This window comes from Canis lupus, chromosome 18, assembly GCF_003254725.2.
Source record: "Canis lupus dingo isolate Sandy chromosome 18, ASM325472v2, whole genome shotgun sequence".
NCBI classification, from domain to species: Eukaryota; Metazoa; Chordata; class Mammalia; order Carnivora; family Canidae; genus Canis; species Canis lupus.
Genome location: NC_064260.1, coordinates 51436423 through 51455659, shown reverse-complemented (window position 1 = coordinate 51455659; position 19237 = coordinate 51436423). Strand labels below are relative to the sequence as shown.

General features: G+C 49.0%; 2 protein-coding genes across 9 annotated transcripts; one reads left to right on the top strand and one right to left on the bottom strand.

The window, feature by feature from the left end:
• Window positions 1–9637: 9637 nt before the first annotated feature.
• On the top strand, window positions 9638–17445 carry KAT5 (lysine acetyltransferase 5). Of its 6 annotated transcripts, none has more exons than XM_025446022.2 (14): window positions 9639–9892; window positions 9992–10058; window positions 10379–10447; window positions 10538–10674; window positions 10927–11109; window positions 11199–11273; window positions 11380–11454; window positions 12326–12574; window positions 12652–12741; window positions 14122–14262; window positions 14341–14434; window positions 16443–16602; window positions 16727–16808; window positions 16900–17445. In XM_025446022.2, the coding sequence occupies exons 1-14, from the start codon at window positions 9881–9883 to the stop codon at window positions 17032–17034; spliced, it is 1569 nt and encodes a 522-aa protein (XP_025301807.1). In that variant the 5' UTR covers window positions 9639–9880; the 3' UTR covers window positions 17035–17445. The 6 variants fall into 6 exon arrangements, with proteins under 6 accessions (XP_025301806.1, XP_025301807.1, XP_025301808.1 ...); XM_025446023.3 differs by having other exon boundaries at window positions 9640–9892; window positions 10954–11109; XM_025446021.2 differs by having other exon boundaries at window positions 9638–10058; window positions 10954–11109.
• RNASEH2C (ribonuclease H2 subunit C) lies at window positions 12850–18778 on the bottom strand. 3 transcript variants are annotated; one of them, XM_049096924.1, is made up of 5 exons: window positions 18535–18775; window positions 18159–18346; window positions 17954–18073; window positions 16158–16280; window positions 12850–15656 (listed from the first exon to the last, which is right to left on the bottom strand). In XM_049096924.1, exons 1-4 carry the CDS (start codon window positions 18704–18706, stop codon window positions 16170–16172), a joined length of 591 nt encoding a protein of 196 aa, XP_048952881.1. In that variant the 5' UTR covers window positions 18707–18775; the 3' UTR covers window positions 12850–15656; window positions 16158–16169. The 3 variants fall into 3 exon arrangements, with proteins under 3 accessions (XP_048952881.1, XP_025301813.1, XP_025301815.1); XM_025446028.3 differs by having other exon boundaries at window positions 12850–16280; XM_025446030.3 differs by lacking the exons at window positions 12850–15656; window positions 16158–16280 and adding an exon at window positions 17519–17653 and having other exon boundaries at window positions 18535–18778.
• Window positions 18779–19237: the final 459 nt, after the last annotated feature.

The following is a 19237-nucleotide window of genomic DNA, read 5'->3' as shown; positions in this document are numbered from 1 at the left end:
GGAGCCTGCTTCTCCCTCTGCCTGTGTCTCTGCCTCTCTCTCTCTCTGTATCTGTCATAAATAAATAAAATATTAAAAAAAAAAAAAAAAAAAGAAGGAGGGCTCCAGATGGGAAGGGAAGTGTCCTGGATCTCCTGTGAGAGGCATCAGCTCTGGTCTGTCTCCAGCCTCTAGGGGGCCTCTCTCTCCCCCAACACCCTCCTCTTACCTATGTATTCCCCATGCCCCATGTATGATCCTACCAAGTGCACAAGTCATTTTGTATCTTTCACAATATTTTATGTATTTTTAAATAAAAATGACTGAACATAAACATTGAGTCATTTTCCTGTAATAGACTTGTACTAAGAATTTCAGAGCTTTCTATAAAAAGATATAGTAATTGAAAGGTTTATCAGGGCATCCCCAGTGGCACAGCGGCTAAGTGCCGCCTGCGGTCTAGGGTGTGATCCTGGAGACCCAGGATCGAGTCCCACGTCAGGCTCTCTGCAGGGAGCCTGCTTCTCCCTCTGCCTGTGTCTCTGCTTCTCTCTCTCTCTATGAATAAATAAATAAATAATCTTTAAAAAAAAAAAGGTTTATCATTATGAACCAATATCACAAGACTATATATGTCAATGACAACTAAAAATAATCTCTAATTCAGACATTTGATTACAGAAAAGATTAAAAGAAGAGAAATGAAGGGCCCCTGGGTGGTACAGTCGGTTAAGCACCCAACTCTTGGTTTTGGCTCAGGTCATGACCACAGGGTCATGGGATGGAGCCCCAAGTGGGATTCAGTGCAGAGTCTGCTTGAGATTCTCTCTCCCTCTCCCTCTGCCCCTCCTGCTGTGCACTCTCTCTCTCAAATAAATAAATAAATAAATAAATACAATTTTTTAAAAAAGGAGATGAATAAGTTCAATGCCAATTAAAAGCCAATTATCAAGAAATAAATATAATGAGTACTTAATTTTTAGAGGTTACCACTTCTTAAAACGAAAACATAGAACATAGAAAATATTAACTGGCCTACCTGATAGTCCTGATAATTGTTTTGTGACAAATATTCTAGATGTAAAAACCTCCCTTTCATTTTTCATTGACCTTGATCAAATTGTTGAAAAGGTGTCCACAAGCAACTTCAACTTGGGCATATATCCTTCATGTAAACCCATTTCCTTTTTTAAATTTTTTAAAAGATTTTATTTATTTATTTATTCATGAGAGACAAAAAGAGAGAGAAGCAGAGACACAGGCGGAGGGAGAAGAAGGCTCCATGCAGGGAAGAAAATACAAATGTTCATTATTCAAATACCACCTAAGAATGTTCACTGGAGTATTCCAGCATTTAAGTATCAGCTGTAGGTGGGGTGCCTGGCTGGCTCGATCCTGGGTCCCCAGAATCACACCCTGGGCTGAAGGCAGCACTAAACTGCTGAGCGACTCAGACTGCCCTGTATATTTTTTTATTGGAGTTCGATTTGCCAACATATAGGATAACACCAGTGCTCATCCCGTCAAGTGGCCCCCTCAGTGCCCGTCACCCAGTCACCCCAACCCCCCACCCACCTCCCCTTCCACTACCCCTTGTTCGTTTCCCAGAGTTAGGAGGCTCTCATGTTCTGTCACCCTCACTGATATTTCCCACTCATTTTGTCTCCATTCCCCTTTAATCCCTTTCACTATTTTTTATATTCCCCAAATGAATGAAACCATGTTTGTCCTTCTCTGATTGACTTACTTCACTCAGCATAATACCCTCCAGTTCTATCCATGTTGAAGCATCATTTCCTTTTTTTAATGAGGAGTATCTTTTGTCTGCTTGTCCTGATTTTGGTTTTGTTGTTGAAATCAATATTGTTAATTCAGATTTCAGACCAGTTTCTGCTTTCCTGTTGCCAGTATTTCACCACATTCACATCTTCTTCATCTCCTTGGATTTCTCCTCTTGAAGTTTTTGCAACAGCTGTAGCCTACAGCTAATATATGTATCTTTTAATTTTTAATTTTATTTTAAGCAGGTTCCGCACCCAACGTGGGGCTCAAACACAACCCCAAGATCAAGAGTTGCATGCTCTACTGCCTGAGCCAGCCAGGCACCCCACCTACAGCTGATACTTAAATGCTGGAATACTCCAGTGAACATTCTTAGGTGGTATTTGAATAATGAACATTTGTATCTTCTAGCAAGATGTACAGTATTACACTGCCATGTAATGGCATGGAATGCCATGTCAAAATAATCAATTTAAGGACTTATTGTACTTCCAAAAGGTGTTAGATCTTGGAACACTATTCATAGGATTTGTATAAAGGATACTTTGCATATAGACTTATTAGTATGTGAGTTGCAAGAAGGATTCACTGATGTGGTCTATCCATGAAATAGAATGTTATTCAGCCTTAAAAAAAATGAAATTCTGACACCCGCTACAGCACGCGTGAATCTTAAAAACATTATTTAAGTGAAGTAAACTAGCTACAAAAAGATGGATATTGTAGGATTCCACTTACATCAGTTACCAAGAGCAATTCAATTCTTAGAGAGAGAGTAGAACAGTGGTTCCCAGAGGCTGAGGAAAGAAGAGAATGGGGAGTTATTGGGTAATAGGTACAGAGTCATGTTGGAGATGATGAAAAATATTCTGGAGATGGATGGTGGTGATGGTTACACAAAAATGTAAATGTACTTAATACCACTGAACTGGGGAACCCTGGGTGGCGCAGCGGTTTAGCGCCTGCCTTTGGCCCAGGGCGCGATCCTGGAGACTCAGGATCGAATCCCACGTCGGGCTCCCAGTGCATGGAGCCTGCTTCTCCCTCTGCCTATGTCTCTGCCTCTCTCTCTCTCTCTCTCTCTCTCTCTCTCTCTCTGTGACTATCATAAATAAAAAAAAAATACCACTGAACTGTACACTTATAAATGGTTAGAATGTTAAATTTTAGGTTATGTATATTTGGGGATGTCTGGGTAGCTCAGTGGTTGAATATGCCTTTGGCTCAGGGCATGATCCTGGGATTGAGTCCCATATCAGGTTCCCCACAGGGAACCTGCTTCTCCTTCTGCCTATGTGTCTGCCTCTGTCTCTCTCATGAATAAACAAGTAAAATCTTCAAAAAACAAATAAATTTTAAGCTATGTATATTTTACCAGAATTAATTTTAAAAAACGATGCCTCACTGTTAGAAGAAATAGGACTATGAGAACCCACACTTGCAAATGGAAACAACTAAAGGCAAAACTAATTTCATCACGATGACTTCTCCCTTATGTACTCCTATTTCTGCATTTGCTGTCAACCTGGCATCAGTGAGTTAACGATTGCCCACTAAGCATTAATGTGTCCACGTTGACTGCTAAGCTTTAACTATTGTAGAATTGTAAGATTTTTTTCCCCCCTGATTTCGGTGAGTGGAGAGAAGGAGAGAGAGAATCTTAAGCAGGTTCCATGTCCAACATGATGTGGGGCTTGATCTCACTACCCTGAGATCATGACCTAAACCAAAATCAAGAGTTGGACACTTAACCGAATGAGCCACCCAGGCACCCCACAGCTAAGATTTTTATAATTTTCTTCCATTTTTCACTTAAGCTTCTCTAACATTTCAAATTCAAACTACCCTAAAGGGGTGTCTGCTGCTTCCACTTCCTCAATCCTTTCACATACTAGCTTTCACCTAATGCCACCTCTGCAAAGAGCCCCCCCTGAAATCTACAATGGCCACTCTACTGAGTCCAGTGGGCATTTTCTTGGCCTTGCTGCTGTCTAGGCTGGGGATTCCCAGACCTAAGCCTTCAGCCTAGGACCCCATGCCAAGCATCCTTTATCCTCACTTTGAGTTCAGCAAGCATTCCAATGGATTGGGATCTTATTAGGCATAGCTGCAGTGCATGCTTTTGGAAAATACAAGTCCATGTTAATTTTTTCTGAAGAGATAAGCTCTTGGAATAAGTATTCTCCTCCTGCAGGATCTGAGACCCCCCCCCCAGAGTTTTGGGGCCTGGGTGGAGAACCACAAGCTCCCCCAACAGGATCAGGACCCCTGTCCCTCTGCCCTGCCAGGCAGGGACTTTTCTCTCACCATGCTTGGGCTACACCTCAGTCTGCAGGCAGCTTCAGTCCCTGCCCATGGCAGTAAGAACCAGCTGCATTCAGTCTGCTACTTGTGTGTTGTGTCTTCAACAACATTCTTTCCCTCAGTCATCTTTTAAAACTTCAATCAGGGCAGCCCCGGTGGTGCAGCGGCTAAGCGCTGCCTGCAGCCTGGGGTGTGATCCTGGAGACCCTGGATCGAGTCCCACGTCAGGCTCTCTGCGTAGGGCCTGCTTCTCCCTCTGCCTGTGTCTCTGCCTCTCTCTCTCTCTCTCTCTCTCTCTCTGCATCTCTATGAATAAATAAATAAAATCTTTTAAAAAATAAAATAAAATAAAACTTCAATCAGACACTTTGGTTTCTTATTCCAAATTCTTCAATGGCTTCCCACTGCACTTAAAGCAAAATCTGACTTCCTTACACATGTGCCATGAAAGGCTCCGTGACTGGGCCCTGCTAGCTCTCTGACTCCTGGAACATCAACCCCCCTACTCACACTGGCTTCTCTTCCCCGCTGAAGCTGACCTCCTTACTTGCCATTCCTGCTGCTTGAAACACATGTCCTCCAGATCTTCTAAGGGTGCCTTTACTTTTTAAAAATTTTTTAATTCCAGTATAGTTAACCTATGGTGTTATATTATTTTCAGGGGTACAATATAGTGATTCAACAATTCTATACACGACTCACTGCTCATTGTGAGAAGCGTATTCTTAATCCGCTGCACCTATTTCACCCAGTCCCCACACCCCTCCCCTTTGGTAACCATGTTTGTTCTCTGTATTTAAGAGTCAAGGTTTTTGTCTCTTTTTCTCTTTGTCCATTTGTTGTTTTTGTTTTTTAAGATATTATTTATTTATTTATTTTGAGAGACAGCGAGAGAGAGACACAGAGAGAGAGCCAAGAGCATGCATGCACACAAACAGGGGGTAGGGGCAGGAGGAGAGGGAGAGGGAGAAGACTCCTCACTGAGCAGGGAGCCTGATGTGAGACTTGATCCTAGGAACCTGGTATCCTGACCTGAGCTGAAGGCAGACACTTTACCAACTGAGCCACCCAGGTGCCCTGTTCATTTGTTTTTTGTCTTAAGTTCCGCATGAGTGAAATTGTATGGTATTTGTCTTTTCTGACTTATTTTGCTTAGCATTATACTCTCTAGCTCCATCCATGTTGTTGCAAATGGCAAGATTTCATTATTTTTATGGCTGAGTAACGTTCCATTGTATGTTTGTACCCCATCTTCTTTGTCCACTCATCTACCTCTTTGTTCAGGTCTCAGGTCATGGGTCAGCTTCTGCAGTGGCCATCCTGGCCACCTCAACAGCTGTTCTAACCTCTCCCCGCTCCAGCTGCTGTGCTGCTTGGATGGACGGACCCTGCTTTGTCCAAACCGGTGGAATTCCATCCCCTCACCAGAGGTATTGGCTGAGGCAGAGGCACATGCCCTAAAATGGTTCACCCTGAGGGAAGCCCAGGACTTCCCTTCAGTAGGTGGGTAAGATATTTTTCTCCTTGGCTGTGGCCTCAAACACATGTAGGCCTGAAAGCTAGGGGTAGCTGTCCTGTGATCATGAGAGGAACCCACCATGATGTAGGAGGAAGGTAATCATGACAAAGGTGCAGTGGAAAGACATGAAGTTCGTTGTTGATGACACTGACAATGAAGCCATCCTGAATTCAGCCCTGTAGGCCTTCGGGCCACCTGGGCCAAGACATTCGACCAGTTGGAAGCAAGGCATTGTGAGACTCTGGGTGGTAGAGATCCTGACTGGCTGCCCTCAGAGAAGCCCACACTGACCAGTACCTCAATCTCAGCCAGCTCTCACTGTTTTAACACTGACACTCTCCACATGGATTATTTTTGTTTTGTTTTGTGAACTGCTCATGTCTATCCCCCTCAAACAGGGGCCTCCTTTGTTTTCACTCAAGTTGCTCCTGAATGGTATGGCACACGGTTGGTGCTCAATTAATGTTGCTGAATGCCTTTTGCCCTGTTCAACAGCTGTTCCTTTTCTCCTTTTTTACCCTCTTTGCAATTGCCGTCCTCACTTCCTGGGATGTCCCCAAGTCCTTCCTCTGGCCAACAGTCATCCTCTAAACTGCAGGTCAGATCTCAGCTGCTCTGGGATCCCTTCCTGGATCTGTCTTCTCTGAGCCCTAGCTTTCCTTTCCATCTTACAAGACCAATCACTCTCTATAGTAAGTATCAGTTCACATCTCTGGCTCACTGGGGAGACCATGTACTTAATCCATTTGACGGTAGGCACGATTCTAGAAGCTGGGAAAACAGCACTGAAAAGAAGCACTACAAAACAACACGGACAAAACAATATAAACACTGTGTCCAGGGATCTTATATTCTAGTGACAGAAAGACAGTTAACAAGTGAATAAGCAAAATATATGGTTCAACAGCTAATCAATGCCATGTAGGACAATGAAGCAAAGGAAGGGGGGTGGGGAATGAGGTGGGTGGGGGATGGGCAGACCTACCTGGGGAGGTCAAAGGTGGCATCACTGAGAAGGTGACATTTGAACCAAGGCTTGAATGAGGTAGGAGATTAAGCCAAGTGGATAAATGGAGAGAAAATGTTGTACGTAGGAAGCAGCAAAGGACCAGAGAAAGGAACTTCCTGCTATGTCCTGGAAACATGGCGAGGCAGTGTGGATAGAGGGTAGTGAGTAAGGTAACAGAAGAACAAGAAGCAGAGTGGTAATGGGGCTGGATTTATACAGGGATTTTGGGTTTTACTCTGAGTAAATGACAAACCACTGGTGGACTTTGATCATCAGGGTGACATGGTATGAATTATATACATATAATGTTTAGAATTTTTATTTGAGAGAGAAAGAGAGCACAGCACAAGCAGGAGGAACAGAGGGAGAACCAGACTCCCTGATAAGGGGCTCGATCCCAGTGCCCTGAGATCATGACCTGAGCTAGTCAGATGCTTAACTGACTGACCCACCCAGGTGTGAATTATATTTTTGAATGATCCCTCTTGTTTCTATGTATGAGGCTATTGCAATAGTTCTGGGAGGAGATGGTGGTAGCTTGCAGCAGAGTAGTAGTGTTGAAGGCAGAGAGAAATGATAGAGCCTAGAATATCTGCTGACTGGTTGAGTGAAAGGTAAAGTGAGATGACTTCAAGGTTCTTGGTGTGAGAAACTGGATGGATAAATCATCACTAGCAGGGACAAGAAAGATAGTGGGAGGGGCGCTTGGGTGGCCTTGATGGTTGGGCGTCTGCCTTTGGCTCAGGTCGTCATCCTGGGATCGAGCCCCGTGTCGGGCTCCCTGTTCAGTATGGAGCATACTTTTCCCTCTGCCTCTGCCTCTGCCCGTGCTGTGCTCTTTCTCTCTTAAATACAAATAAAATCTTTAAAAAAATAAAGATAAATCAATCCCATAGCTGTTTCTTGATCCACTTGTCAGTGGCATTTGGCATGGTTGGTCATTCTCTCATCCTTGAAACACTGTTGTCCTTGTTTCCAGGATACCAGACCCTCCTGGTTCCCATCCAACTTCTGTGGCTGTGCCTTATCTCCTTTGCTTGTTCCTCTTCCTGTCCATGACTGCTAAATGTCCACGGAGCCCAGGTTCAGTCCTGGACTTCACGTCTGTTTCCACTCCCTTCATGATCCCCTTACAGGCTCATGGCTTTAAATACCATTCACATGCCAAGGTTTCCCAAATTCCTATCTTCAGCTTAGATTTCTCCCCACCAAACTCAGCTGAGGGTGCCGTTGAGCGGTGGTTGGGCTGCAGACAGGAGCTGGAGGAGAGCAGCAGCCATGGGATTGACAGGGGGGTCACTGGTGACTTTGACAAGGCAGCAGGGACTGAACCTGTACTAACTGTGATACATATCAGCCCCTGGATAAACATTTACTGATTTATTAGTGAACAGTCAATTTTGACAATCTTCTGATTGGTTCTGTTCTGGTTTTCAACCCAAGGACAGTGCCACCAGGGTGATCTTTTCAAAATGCAGATAAAATCATTCCCCCACTTATATCTTCAATGCAAATCATGCTGGGATGAATAGCTGGAAAGTTGTATAAGGAAGGATGCTGTTTGTAGTACTATGTAATAAGGGAAAATCAGAAGTAACTTGGAGTATTCAACAACTGGAAACTGGTTATGGTGGCTAACATGCATCTAAACAACAAAACACTACATACCCATTGAAGTACTGCTGAAGAGTAGTGACAAGTGTTCCATTTATGTTGCTAAGCAAATGAGTTGGGAACAGCATAACATACACGATCAAGAATATCCTTTTGTACTGAACAGACAACACAACAGTCTATAAAGCAGAGGTTGCCAAACATTTTCTGCAAGGCACCAGAGAGTAAAAAATTTAGGTTTTATGGGACATATCCCAAGCACAATCATCCAATCTTAATGTGAAGGCTTCATAGATAAAATGTAAACGAGGAGTATTTGAACACATAACTTTCATGTATCACAAAATATTATTTTCGATGTTTCCACAACCATTAACAAATACAAAACCATCCCACTGGCTTTAAAAAAAACCAGCAGAGGGCTGGATTTGGCCCACCAGCTTAGTTTGCCCACCTCAGGTCTCCAAGACAATCAAACAAAACGTTCACTGCAGGTATTTTCTTGTGATGATCTGAGATTATACTTTTCTCCCCTTTATTGTGGTGTTTTTTTGGGGACAGTTTCCTCCCAGATACCTGCATGGCTCATCCCTTCGGCCCTCTAAAGCTTTGCTCAAGTACTCCATTCCAGTTAGGCTTGCCCTGAGCACTCTATTTAAAACTGCAACCCACCTACCCATCTCCTTTGGCCTGCATTGTTTTGGGGGAGGAGGGTTGTTTTCATAATATGTATCACTTCTTCATATACTAAATAATTTAATTTAATTTTATTTTTTAAAAATATTTTATTTATTTATTCATAGAGACACACACACAGAGAGGCAGAGATACAGGCAGAGGGAGAAGCAGGCTCCATGCAGAGAGCCCGACGCGGGACTCGATTCAGGGCCTCCAGGATCACGCCCTGGACTGCAGGCGGCGCTATACCGCTGCGCCACCGGGGCTGCCCTAAGTAATTTAATTTTAAATACACTTATTATCTATGCCCCTTTTTCCTCCCAATCCCCAAGACTGTAAGCTCCATGAGATCAGGCTTATTATATTTAGTGTAGTAGAAGCTCCTAGAATAATGCCTGGTACATGCTAGATCACCAAATATCTGTTGAATGTATGCATGAGTATTATTTTTAAAATTAAAAACATACAAAACAAGCCTGAGTATTTGAATCCCAACCCTAAGGAAGAAGTCCACAAAACGCCAGGCACAAGGTCCGTTTGCAGTGCTCCCCCTTCTCCAGCTTCCCAAGTCCCCCCAGGACACCTCCCCCAACTCCCCGCCCCCGGGGCCAACCACGCGCAGCTGCTCCCGGCGACGCCTCCTGCTGCCACTAGGAGACGCGCGAGCCGGGCCGTCCTCGAAGCACAAACCTAGTTGCACGTGACCCGCGCCGCATCCACGTGACCGGCGTCGCACCCGGTGGGCGTCACGTGACGGACTCAGCTTTCCGCCAATCGAGCGCGTTTCGGGGATTCTGCCCAGGACTCGGGCCGAAACTTAAAACGCCCCACTCTCCCGCCAGCCAAACGGCGCGGCTGCCTGCTTCCAGGGTAGCCGCGGTGTCTCTCAAAAGTCTTCTTCTAAAGCGGCTTGAGGAGGCACGGGCCTACAGCGCGTTCAGTCCCGGAAGTGACGTCTCCCAGAGGGGCCGGAAGTGGCAGTGGAGGGAGGGAAGATGGCGGAGGTGGTGAGTCCGGTGCCCGGGGCGGGGCGGAGGGAGCCAGGGGAGGTGGGTAGAACCCGAGGCCCCCCAGTAGCCGACCCTGGCGCCGCGCTGTCTCCCCAGGGGGAGATAATCGAGGGCTGCCGCCTGCCCGTGCTTCGGCGGAACCAGGACAACGAAGATGAGTGGCGTGAGTGACGTCGGGGGGCGGGGTTAAGGAACCTGAGGGCGAGGGGCGGGAGTCAACGGAACCCTCGGGAGGGGGTGGGGCCTCTATAATCCTGGGGCGGGCGGGGCGCCGATACCCAGGAGGGGCGTGGCCTTCTGCCGCTCCGAATGGGTAGGGCGGGGCTTGGAAAGGGGGCGGCACTTGGTGATTGAAGGGGGTTTGGGCGAAAGCCTCCAAGTCCTGGGGCTTAGGTATCGGCCTGACGGTGGAGATCAGGTCTTAGGAGGGTGAATTCTCCTCGCCTGGCTCCTCTAAGGCTCCTGCCTGTGTTGTTTCCACAGCCCTGGCCGAGATCCTGAGCGTGAAGGACATCAGTGGCCGCAAGCTTTTCTACGTCCATTACATTGACTGTGAGTCCTGGGCTGGGTGAGGTAGGGCTGCGGGGAGGGGTTGGGAAACAGTCTCTGGCATTCCTTCCTGAGCCATCCCCACTGCTACAGTCAACAAACGCCTGGATGAATGGGTGACCCACGAGCGGCTGGACCTAAAGAAGATCCAGTTCCCCAAGAAAGAGGCCAAGACCCCCACCAAGAACGGACTTCCTGGGTCTCGCCCCGGCTCTCCAGAGAGAGAGGTGGTGAGTAGGTCCCCTGCTTCACCTTTTCTCTCCTGCCTCCTACTTTTCTCATCTCTTGGCCTCAGGGGTTTTTGGATGGGTAGAAGTCTGCACCCTTCTACTCTGGCTTTAGCTTGCAAAAGGATGGGGGCCAAATTGTAGCTTCCAGAGTCCAGTAGCTGTTCCTGTGTCCTTGAGAGGGCAGAGGGTGGGACTTGATCATGCTGAGGGGCCCTACTCCCCTTTCCCATCCCACCACCATCCCCACCCTAGAGGAAGACCCTGGACCTATCTCTACAGCCGGCCTCCGCCCAGGCCAGCGGGAAGACCTTGCCAATCCCGGTCCAGATCACACTCCGCTTCAACCTGCCCAAGGAGCGGGAGGCCATTCCCGGTGGCGAGCCTGACCAGCCGCTCTCCTCCAGCTCCTGCCTGCAGCCCAACCACCGCTCAACGGTACCCTCAGCAATTCCAGGGACCTTGCTTTCCTCTGAGGTCCCACCTTCTCTACCGTCTGACCCACCTTTCTTGGTTTCTCTCTACAGAAACGGAAGGTGGAGGTGGTTTCACCAGCAACTCCAGTGCCCAGCGAGACAGCCCCAGCTTCAGTTTTTCCCCAGGTGAGTCCCCCAAACCCTTTTTTTCTTCCTCTTGTCTACTCTCTGGCAGCCCCGATCAGGCTCCTCTCACAACCGTCCTTTCTTGTTCTCATTATTTTACCTACAGAATGGATCGGCCCGTAGGGCAGTGGCAGCTCAACCAGGACGGAAGCGAAAATCAAATTGCTTGGGCACTGACGAGGTAGGTCTGAGGAAGAGGGAAGCTAGGTGAAAAGGAGGAAATATAGGTAGCACAGAGAGTTTACTGATGGGTTTAAAAATAAACAAGAAGGGGCACCTGGCTGAGTCAGAAGAGTATGCCACTCTCGATCTTGGGGTTGTGAGTTCGAGCCCCACCTTGGGTGGAGATTATTAAAAAATAAATAAACTCGGGCAGTCCCGATGGCCCAGCGGTTTGGCGCCGCCTTTATCCCGCGGTATGACCCTGGAGACCCAGGATCGAGTCCCACGTCGGGTTCCCTGCATGGAGCCCGCTTCTCCCACTGCCTGTGTGTCTGCCTCTCTCTCTCTCTGTCTGTCATGAATAAATAAATAAAATCTTTAAAAATAGGGCAGCCCGAGTGGCTCAGCGGTTTAGCACTGTCTTCAGCCCAGGGTGTGATCCTGGAGACCGGGATCAAGTCCCATGTCGGGCTCCCTACATGGAGCCTGCTTCTCCCTCTGCCTATGTCTCTGCTTGTCTCTCTGTCTCATGAATAAATAAAATCTTAAAGAAAAAAAAAACTTTAAAAATACATAAATAAGTAAACTTAAAAAAATAAACAAGAGGTGGTAGACAGTGATGGTTTTTGGCAGGATTAGGAGCCAGGCAAAGCTGATTCAGATCAGTCATTGGTGATCTTTTTCAAAGTGCAATTGATAATTTACCTAGTTTCCCTTCCCTTATCTGGAAAGTGGAGAATACAATGTAGTACCAGCCTTTTTCTTCCTCTGCCATAGAGTTGTTGTTACACTTTGAAAATAAGGAAAGCTATGTAAGGGTTGTGTGAGCTGTCGGGTGTCCTGCTTGAGCTGTCTTCTGTAACCTGGTGTTTTCCACTGGGCCTGGGCAGGATTCCCAGGACAGCTCAGATGGAATACCGTCCGCTCCACGCATGACTGGCAGCTTGGTGTCTGACCGCAGCCACGACGACATTGTCACCCGGATGAAGAACATTGAGTGTATCGAGCTGGGCCGGCACCGCCTGAAGCCGTGGTACTTCTCCCCATACCCACAGGAACTTACCACATTGCCCGTCCTCTACCTCTGCGAGTTCTGCCTCAAATACGGCCGTAGTCTCAAGTGTCTGCAGCGTCACTTGGTATGAAGGGTCCAAGGAGGTTGCTTTACTACCATCCCCCACCCTGTCCCTGCCTCTGATCCTCCTCTCTTCCTCAGACCAAGTGTGACCTGCGACACCCCCCAGGCAATGAGATTTACCGCAAGGGTACCATCTCTTTCTTTGAGATTGATGGACGGAAGAACAAGGTCTGTGGCTGAGGGGCAGTGGGGAGTCATTGGCACTGGTGGTCTGGGGGAAGTTAAACGAGCAGCTTTTTCCTGCTCAGGAAAATACTAGGCAGTCTGGCCAACAGATTAGCTCATTCCATTTTTATTGAGTTTCTGCTGTGAGGTAGTTAGTGGGAGGTATAAAGATGATCAGTAATTAGAATCTTTGAGTTCACAGTTCATGGCAAAAACAGATCTGCCAACATCCACTCAGATCCCAGGGATAAGTGTCATGAAACAAAGGATGGGTTATCAGGACCCAGAGGTAGCCAGCAGTTTCACATAGGAGATGATCTTTGATCCTTAACATGAAGGATAAGATAGGTAAGGGAAGCCCAAGGAGTGGGGTTCTGAAGGGCAGTCGTGGATGTACAGATGGTGGGAAAGGTAAAGATCATTCTGGCTGAGAAGCAGAGAGGATGAGGCAAGGCTGTTCCAAGATACAGAGCTCAGGTGGGGAGAAGGTGGCCAGTTGGGGGAGGAGTAGGGGTCACTGCAGGTTTTGGGCTTCAAACCTGCCTTAGTCTGTGGGAAGGAAGAAGGGAGTAATCTGGACCGTTAAGACTGTGGGACCATTCCTGGGGCAAAGAGGGGGCAGTAAGGGAGAAGCAGGGCATCTTGAATTACAGGGTAGAGCTCTGGCCTGGGTGCTGAGGAAGCTCAAGGGAAGGAGGCTGCTTTCACTACTGTTCTGTGTGGACTTGGGCATCCTGATGGCCCAGCATCTGGCTAAAAAGTCATGCCTCATATGCAGAAAATGTGTATAGAGGTAAAGCAAAGCAGCAAGATGAATCCTTTTGGTGGGGAGACCCCTAAGGCAGTTACTTTCAGTTTCAGAACACCTGATCTCCATTGTAGGTTAGGAGATCAGTCTCCAGTATGTGTGACTGGAGGCAGGAGAGTTTTGTGGTTTTTATTTTTTATTTTTTATTTTTTTTTTATTTTTATTTTTTTAGTTTTGTGGTTTTTAAAAGGTAGATTCCTAAGACTGTCACCAGGGTAGAGGTCCTCTCCTAAGCCTTGGCAGTGTCTTTCTAGACATGCCACAACCTACTGACTTTTGTTACTGCAGCAGAGAGCAGTGGAAACCCCCCAGACAAGACTTAGGGGGAGGTATGGGGAACAGGGGTAAACTTGCCCAGCTCACCAGCAAGACAGGAGGTCAGACACTATCACAGAGCTGGTACATGGGCTCCTTGACTCTGAGAATTAGCTCTGCCTGAGTAGGAGGGACAGCCTAATAGAACGGGTCAGGCGCCAGGGAGGAAGACTCATCATCTATCAGCCCTGGGTAAAGAAACCAAATGACCACATTTAAGACAGGGTACCCAGAGTGGTGACACGCCTTTTCCTTTGCAGAGTTATTCCCAGAACCTGTGTCTTTTGGCCAAATGTTTCCTCGACCACAAGACATTGTACTATGATACAGATCCCTTCCTCTTCTATGTCATGACAGAGTATGATTGCAAGGGCTTCCACATCGTCGGCTACTTCTCCAAGGTGAGTGCTCATCCAGATCATCTCTTGGCCCTGCCCTGAGCTGTGTCCCCTCCTCACTCACCTTCCTCCCCTTTCCAGGAAAAGGAATCCACAGAAGACTACAATGTGGCCTGCATCCTGACCCTGCCTCCCTACCAGCGCCGGGGCTACGGCAAGCTGCTGATCGAGTTCAGTGAGTAGTACCTTTGCTCCCGGCCAGGGGCCCCGGGGTGGGTACATGCGGGCCCAGGCTCAGTGCCAGTGCTGCCATTGTGCCTCCCTTGTAGACAAGCTAGGTTGCTATGATTGTTAACCCTGCTGTCACCAGGGTAGCTGGCCAGAAATAAAGGTGGGACTCTCCCAAGGCTTTCTCCATTCTCAGGGCAACTACCCTGCTTGTCTGGGCTAGGTTTTCAGCTCCTCACTCTTCCTTGGGTGAGGTTCTAAGCACCACCCAACTTTTCACAAATCTGACTCATATGCTCCCATCCAGGGAGCCATCAGCAGAAACCAGGTGAGCCACTGTTGCTCATCTGCCTGGTTCTGTGCCACCATAGAAATTCCTAAGTGAGGACCAGTGCTTCATGTGCCACCATACAAATTCCTGAGTGAGGACCAGTGCTTCATTATCCCAGCTGTAACCTGAGCCTTGCAGATAGTGGATGCTCAAAATGCTAAAGTGATGTTAAGTCAGCAAAAATAAGGAAGCACTGATTTGTGTGGATTTGGTCTCTGCTCCTTGGATTCAGGCAGGTCAGTCTCTTAAAGCCCACAAGGGACTCTGCCCCTCATCATCCGTGAACTCTTCTATGTCCCCCACCCGCAAGGCCCCCTTTTGCTTCCCAGCATCTTACATCACTCCACTCAACTCACCACTCACTGAACCCTTGGGATAGTTAAGTTCTGACCTGAGAGACAGGAGGGAGCCTTAGCTGTTTGGTGAAGTCACAGTGGCTTGACTTGATAAGGTCATGATCCATTTGAGTTATTTTATTAATAGAATGATGCCAAGATGGGGTCACATTCTCAGGAAGCCCTCAGCCTGATATGTGGGCGGATACTTAAAATGAATCCAAGCCTTGAAGCTCAGACCTCCATGGAGATAGGATGTGGGCAAGGACACCAATGTGATGTGCTCACTTCTGCCCAGCAGGAGCAGACAGGTGCACTGGGAGTGCCCATTCCGGGCAGTTCTTGAGGGCAGGTGGATGTTCACTGGGGAGGGGCCAGGAGCTCCTTGCAGCTGGGGAGGCTGATGTGGCAGGATCCCACATGCACTGGCAGGCCCAGCAAAGTCAAGTAGGGACCCAGGTGTGCTCCCTTCCTCTTCCAGGCTTCCTTTCTCTAAAGCAGGAGCTTTTCTGTCCCTCTCCCCAGCAGGCTGCTTGGTGGAAGTCACAGAAGATTGGGCAAGACTAGCTGATAAAGATTGGGAGGGGTAGGCAAAAAGGGCTGTGAGCCCACATAGCTGTGACTGAGGGTGAAGAAGGGCTTATAGAGGTAATGAAGGACACCCCAGGACCCTGAGGGAGAGAATGAAGACTCTGCCAAGAGACACGAAGCCATATAGGATTTTGCACAGCCTGAGGGGCTCCCTAGGAACTGCCTGCTAGTGCCCAGTAATCAGCAGGGTAGAGGAGGACAGAGCAGTCGGAGAGTGCCTCTGGAGAGGTGAGTTACCTGCTGTGGAATGGCCGCCTTCTGACCTGGGAAGTACATTAGTGCCTCTCCTTGCTTCTTATCAACACCTAGTCAGGCCAGCCTGGTCCTGGAGCAGCCAATGCTCCCCAGGTCACAGCTAGGGGGACTGACTTGACTGCAAATCCAGACATCCTGAGGCCCAGACCACACGTGGGGGCTGCCTTCCCTTCTCACATACCCAGGAGATATGGTCTGGAATGATGAAAATCAGGCACTTGCCTTTCTTGTCATTTTCTCTGCACTTCCCTGGTTCCTGAGTTTTTCTCCAGGTGGATTATAGCTGTTCCTTTCAGTACCCTCCACAGCACAGAGATGAAGAGTGAATGCTCATTAGCTCTCTGGGGAAACAGACACAGCAGACTAGCTACGTATGTCAGGTCACAGAACTACCACATGGCAAGGGTGAGATGGGAACCAGGCAGTTTACTCCTGTAACCATATTCTGAAAGTTGCATGAAGGTGTGATCGCTTACCCACCCCTTCTTGCTGCCTTGCTGTAGGCTATGAACTCTCCAAAGTGGAAGGGAAAACGGGGACCCCTGAGAAGCCCCTCTCAGACCTTGGCCTCCTATCCTACCGAAGCTACTGGTCCCAGACCATCCTGGAGATCCTGATGGGGCTGAAGTCAGAGAGCGGGGAGAGGCCACAGATCACCATCAAGTGAGCCTGGCCCTACCTCTGACCCTGGGGGTGCATGGCATGGCCCATCCTCATTCCTGGGGCTCCTGGGGGCTTGGGGCAGAGAGGAAGGCCTCCAGAGGACCTGATCCTTGTCCTCCCACAGCGAGATCAGTGAAATCACCAGCATCAAGAAGGAAGATGTCATTTCTACTCTACAGTACCTCAATCTCATCAACTACTACAAGGTAGGGAGGCAGGCAGGGGGAGACGTGTGTGTAGGGCTGCAGAGTGTGCACCCCACATGGGCTGACCCTTCCGGTCCTATCTCCCATCCAGGGCCAGTATATCCTCACACTGTCTGAGGACATCGTGGATGGGCATGAAAGAGCTATGCTCAAGCGGCTCCTTCGAATCGACTCCAAGTGTTTGCACTTCACTCCCAAGGACTGGAGCAAGAGGGGAAAATGGTGACCAGGCACTGTCTATAGCAGTGGCAACAAAGCAGAACTGGGGCTGACAGCACATCCCACCCCCACCAGGGCCCCCAAGAGGCACACCAAGGGAGGTGGGGCTGAGGACAGCTTCATAAGGAGAGGACAGGCCTGGTAGGGGCTAGCTGCCCAGCACCAAGGCGAGCTCAGGGCTCAGGTCAACTCCAAGGTCAACTGGCTGCAGGTCTGGGCCTGCTATGAAGCAGGGACTGGACGGAGCCAAGCAGCTATGTACAGTGAGATGGGGGGTGGGTGCACTCTGTACAGAGGGCTAGTGGCTGTAAAAATTTCTTTTGTAAGTAGGAGTTGGGAGGAGGGGTGGGTACTGGCAGCAAAATTCTGGCCTCTTGCCCTCACTGCTCCTTGGCAATAAATCATTTCTATAGACTGAGCCATGAAAGTTTCTTGTGGGAGAAGGGGTAGTGCCAGCTTAGAAGACTCCAAGGTGCCCACAAACTCGCAGGTGCTGTGAAGAGCTTGTTTATTGGGGTGATGGAATCAGTGGTTCCAAAATGAAGAGCTGGTTTATTGGGGTGAAGGAACCAGTGGCTTTCAATTTCAAGTTCCGGCTCTCAGTCTTCAGGCACCTGTGCGTGAATCTGCAACAGGAGTCACCTCTACTATTGGGTTTTTGACACACACTGGGTGGCCCACATACTCTGGGAGTGACCCAGCTACTCAGAATGACAACCCCTTCTAGACCAGTCAGAGGTAGGGAAGCGCCCCTGCCCCTGACCAGTCTAATCCAGTCAGACCCAGGCTCCTTGTACCCCATTGTACTCCCCGGCCCTGAAGCCCCAAGTCCACTCGGACAAGATTCTGGACAGTCCAGGGAATACCCTTGAAGGCACAAGGGAATGGATGGGGCCTGAAGAGTGAGGTCCCATCCCCCTACTCACCGCTGCGGCCAGACTGGGCCAGGTTAGGGCCCCGCGCACTTTGGCGTCCGGACCAGGAATGGTCTCCAGACCCCATAGCGTGAAGCGGCTGAAACTGGCGATGGCTCCGATAAACTGGTCCTGAGGAAGGGGCCCGGCTCAGCATGAGGGCCACCGCTGCCGCCCGCACCACTCTCCAGCCCTGCCCCTCCACCCCCGTGCTCACGAAGTCCCGCTCCAGCGCCTCGCGGGGTTCTGCCCGCTCCTGCTCCTCTCGCTCGTCACCCTCCGAGAAGTCCTTCTCCATCGACACCTCTCCCTGCTCCTCCATCGCCATCACGTATCCCACGAGGCCAGGAGGCACCACCACCTCCTCGCCTCGTAGTTTGCGGCCCCGAAACGACACTTCGAGTCCTGCAGAAGGCAGGCTCGGGGCCTCGGTACGGGCTTGATTCAGGCCTTGCGGGGCAAGCCCCCCGGGGCCCTCCCGCCACCTCCGTTGGACCACGATCCCCAGGAGCCCTCGCGCCACTCCTCGCCGAGGAGAACGTGGCGTGGGCGCGGGGGTTGCCGGGAGTCGTAGTCCGGCGGTGAGCACTCACCGTCGGGACCCTGTCGAATGGCTGGGGTGAAGAAGCGGTCCACGGGGGCGGGCCGGTTAACTAGAACCTCGCAAGGCAGAAGATGCAGCGTGGCGCGAGCGGCGTCGCGCAGCGTGCCGGGGCGCAAGTGGACGCGGCACTTCTCGACTGCTGCCTCCTCGCTACTCTCCATTCTCCGCCGCCGATTCCGCTGCTCGGTGGCCAAGGCCAAAGCTGGCGCGTAAAGCGCGCGGAGCCTGTCGGGAGTCCGGGGACGCTCAGCTCAGAGCCTCCTGGGAAGCGTAGTCCTTCCTTGAGGCTCCTCTGAGCCTCTGCGAGCCCTGCCTCGATGTGTTCAAATCCCAGTCTTTTTTTCTTGAAAATGATTTTCAGGAGTACATTCTTATGGTAAAAAATCGAAACTATTCCGAAAAGTACTCTTTTTATGTTATTGGTAGGGAGAGTTGCTTGTTTGTTTTACTGGGGACATCACTTCCTCAAATGCGTTGAAGTTATTTTATCCGAGTTTGTGATTTGTTCTCCAAACTGACTTATTTTTTTTTGTAGTAGATTAATCAATCTTTTCTTCTTACGTCTTTTTTGTTTACGCAATACTATTTCTTTTTTGGTTTCTTAACTCTTTCCTAATGTTTATTTGTTCAGATACCCAAATTAAATATGTTTTGTCAAGTTCTTTCGTAAAACAAGAACAGACATAACTGGC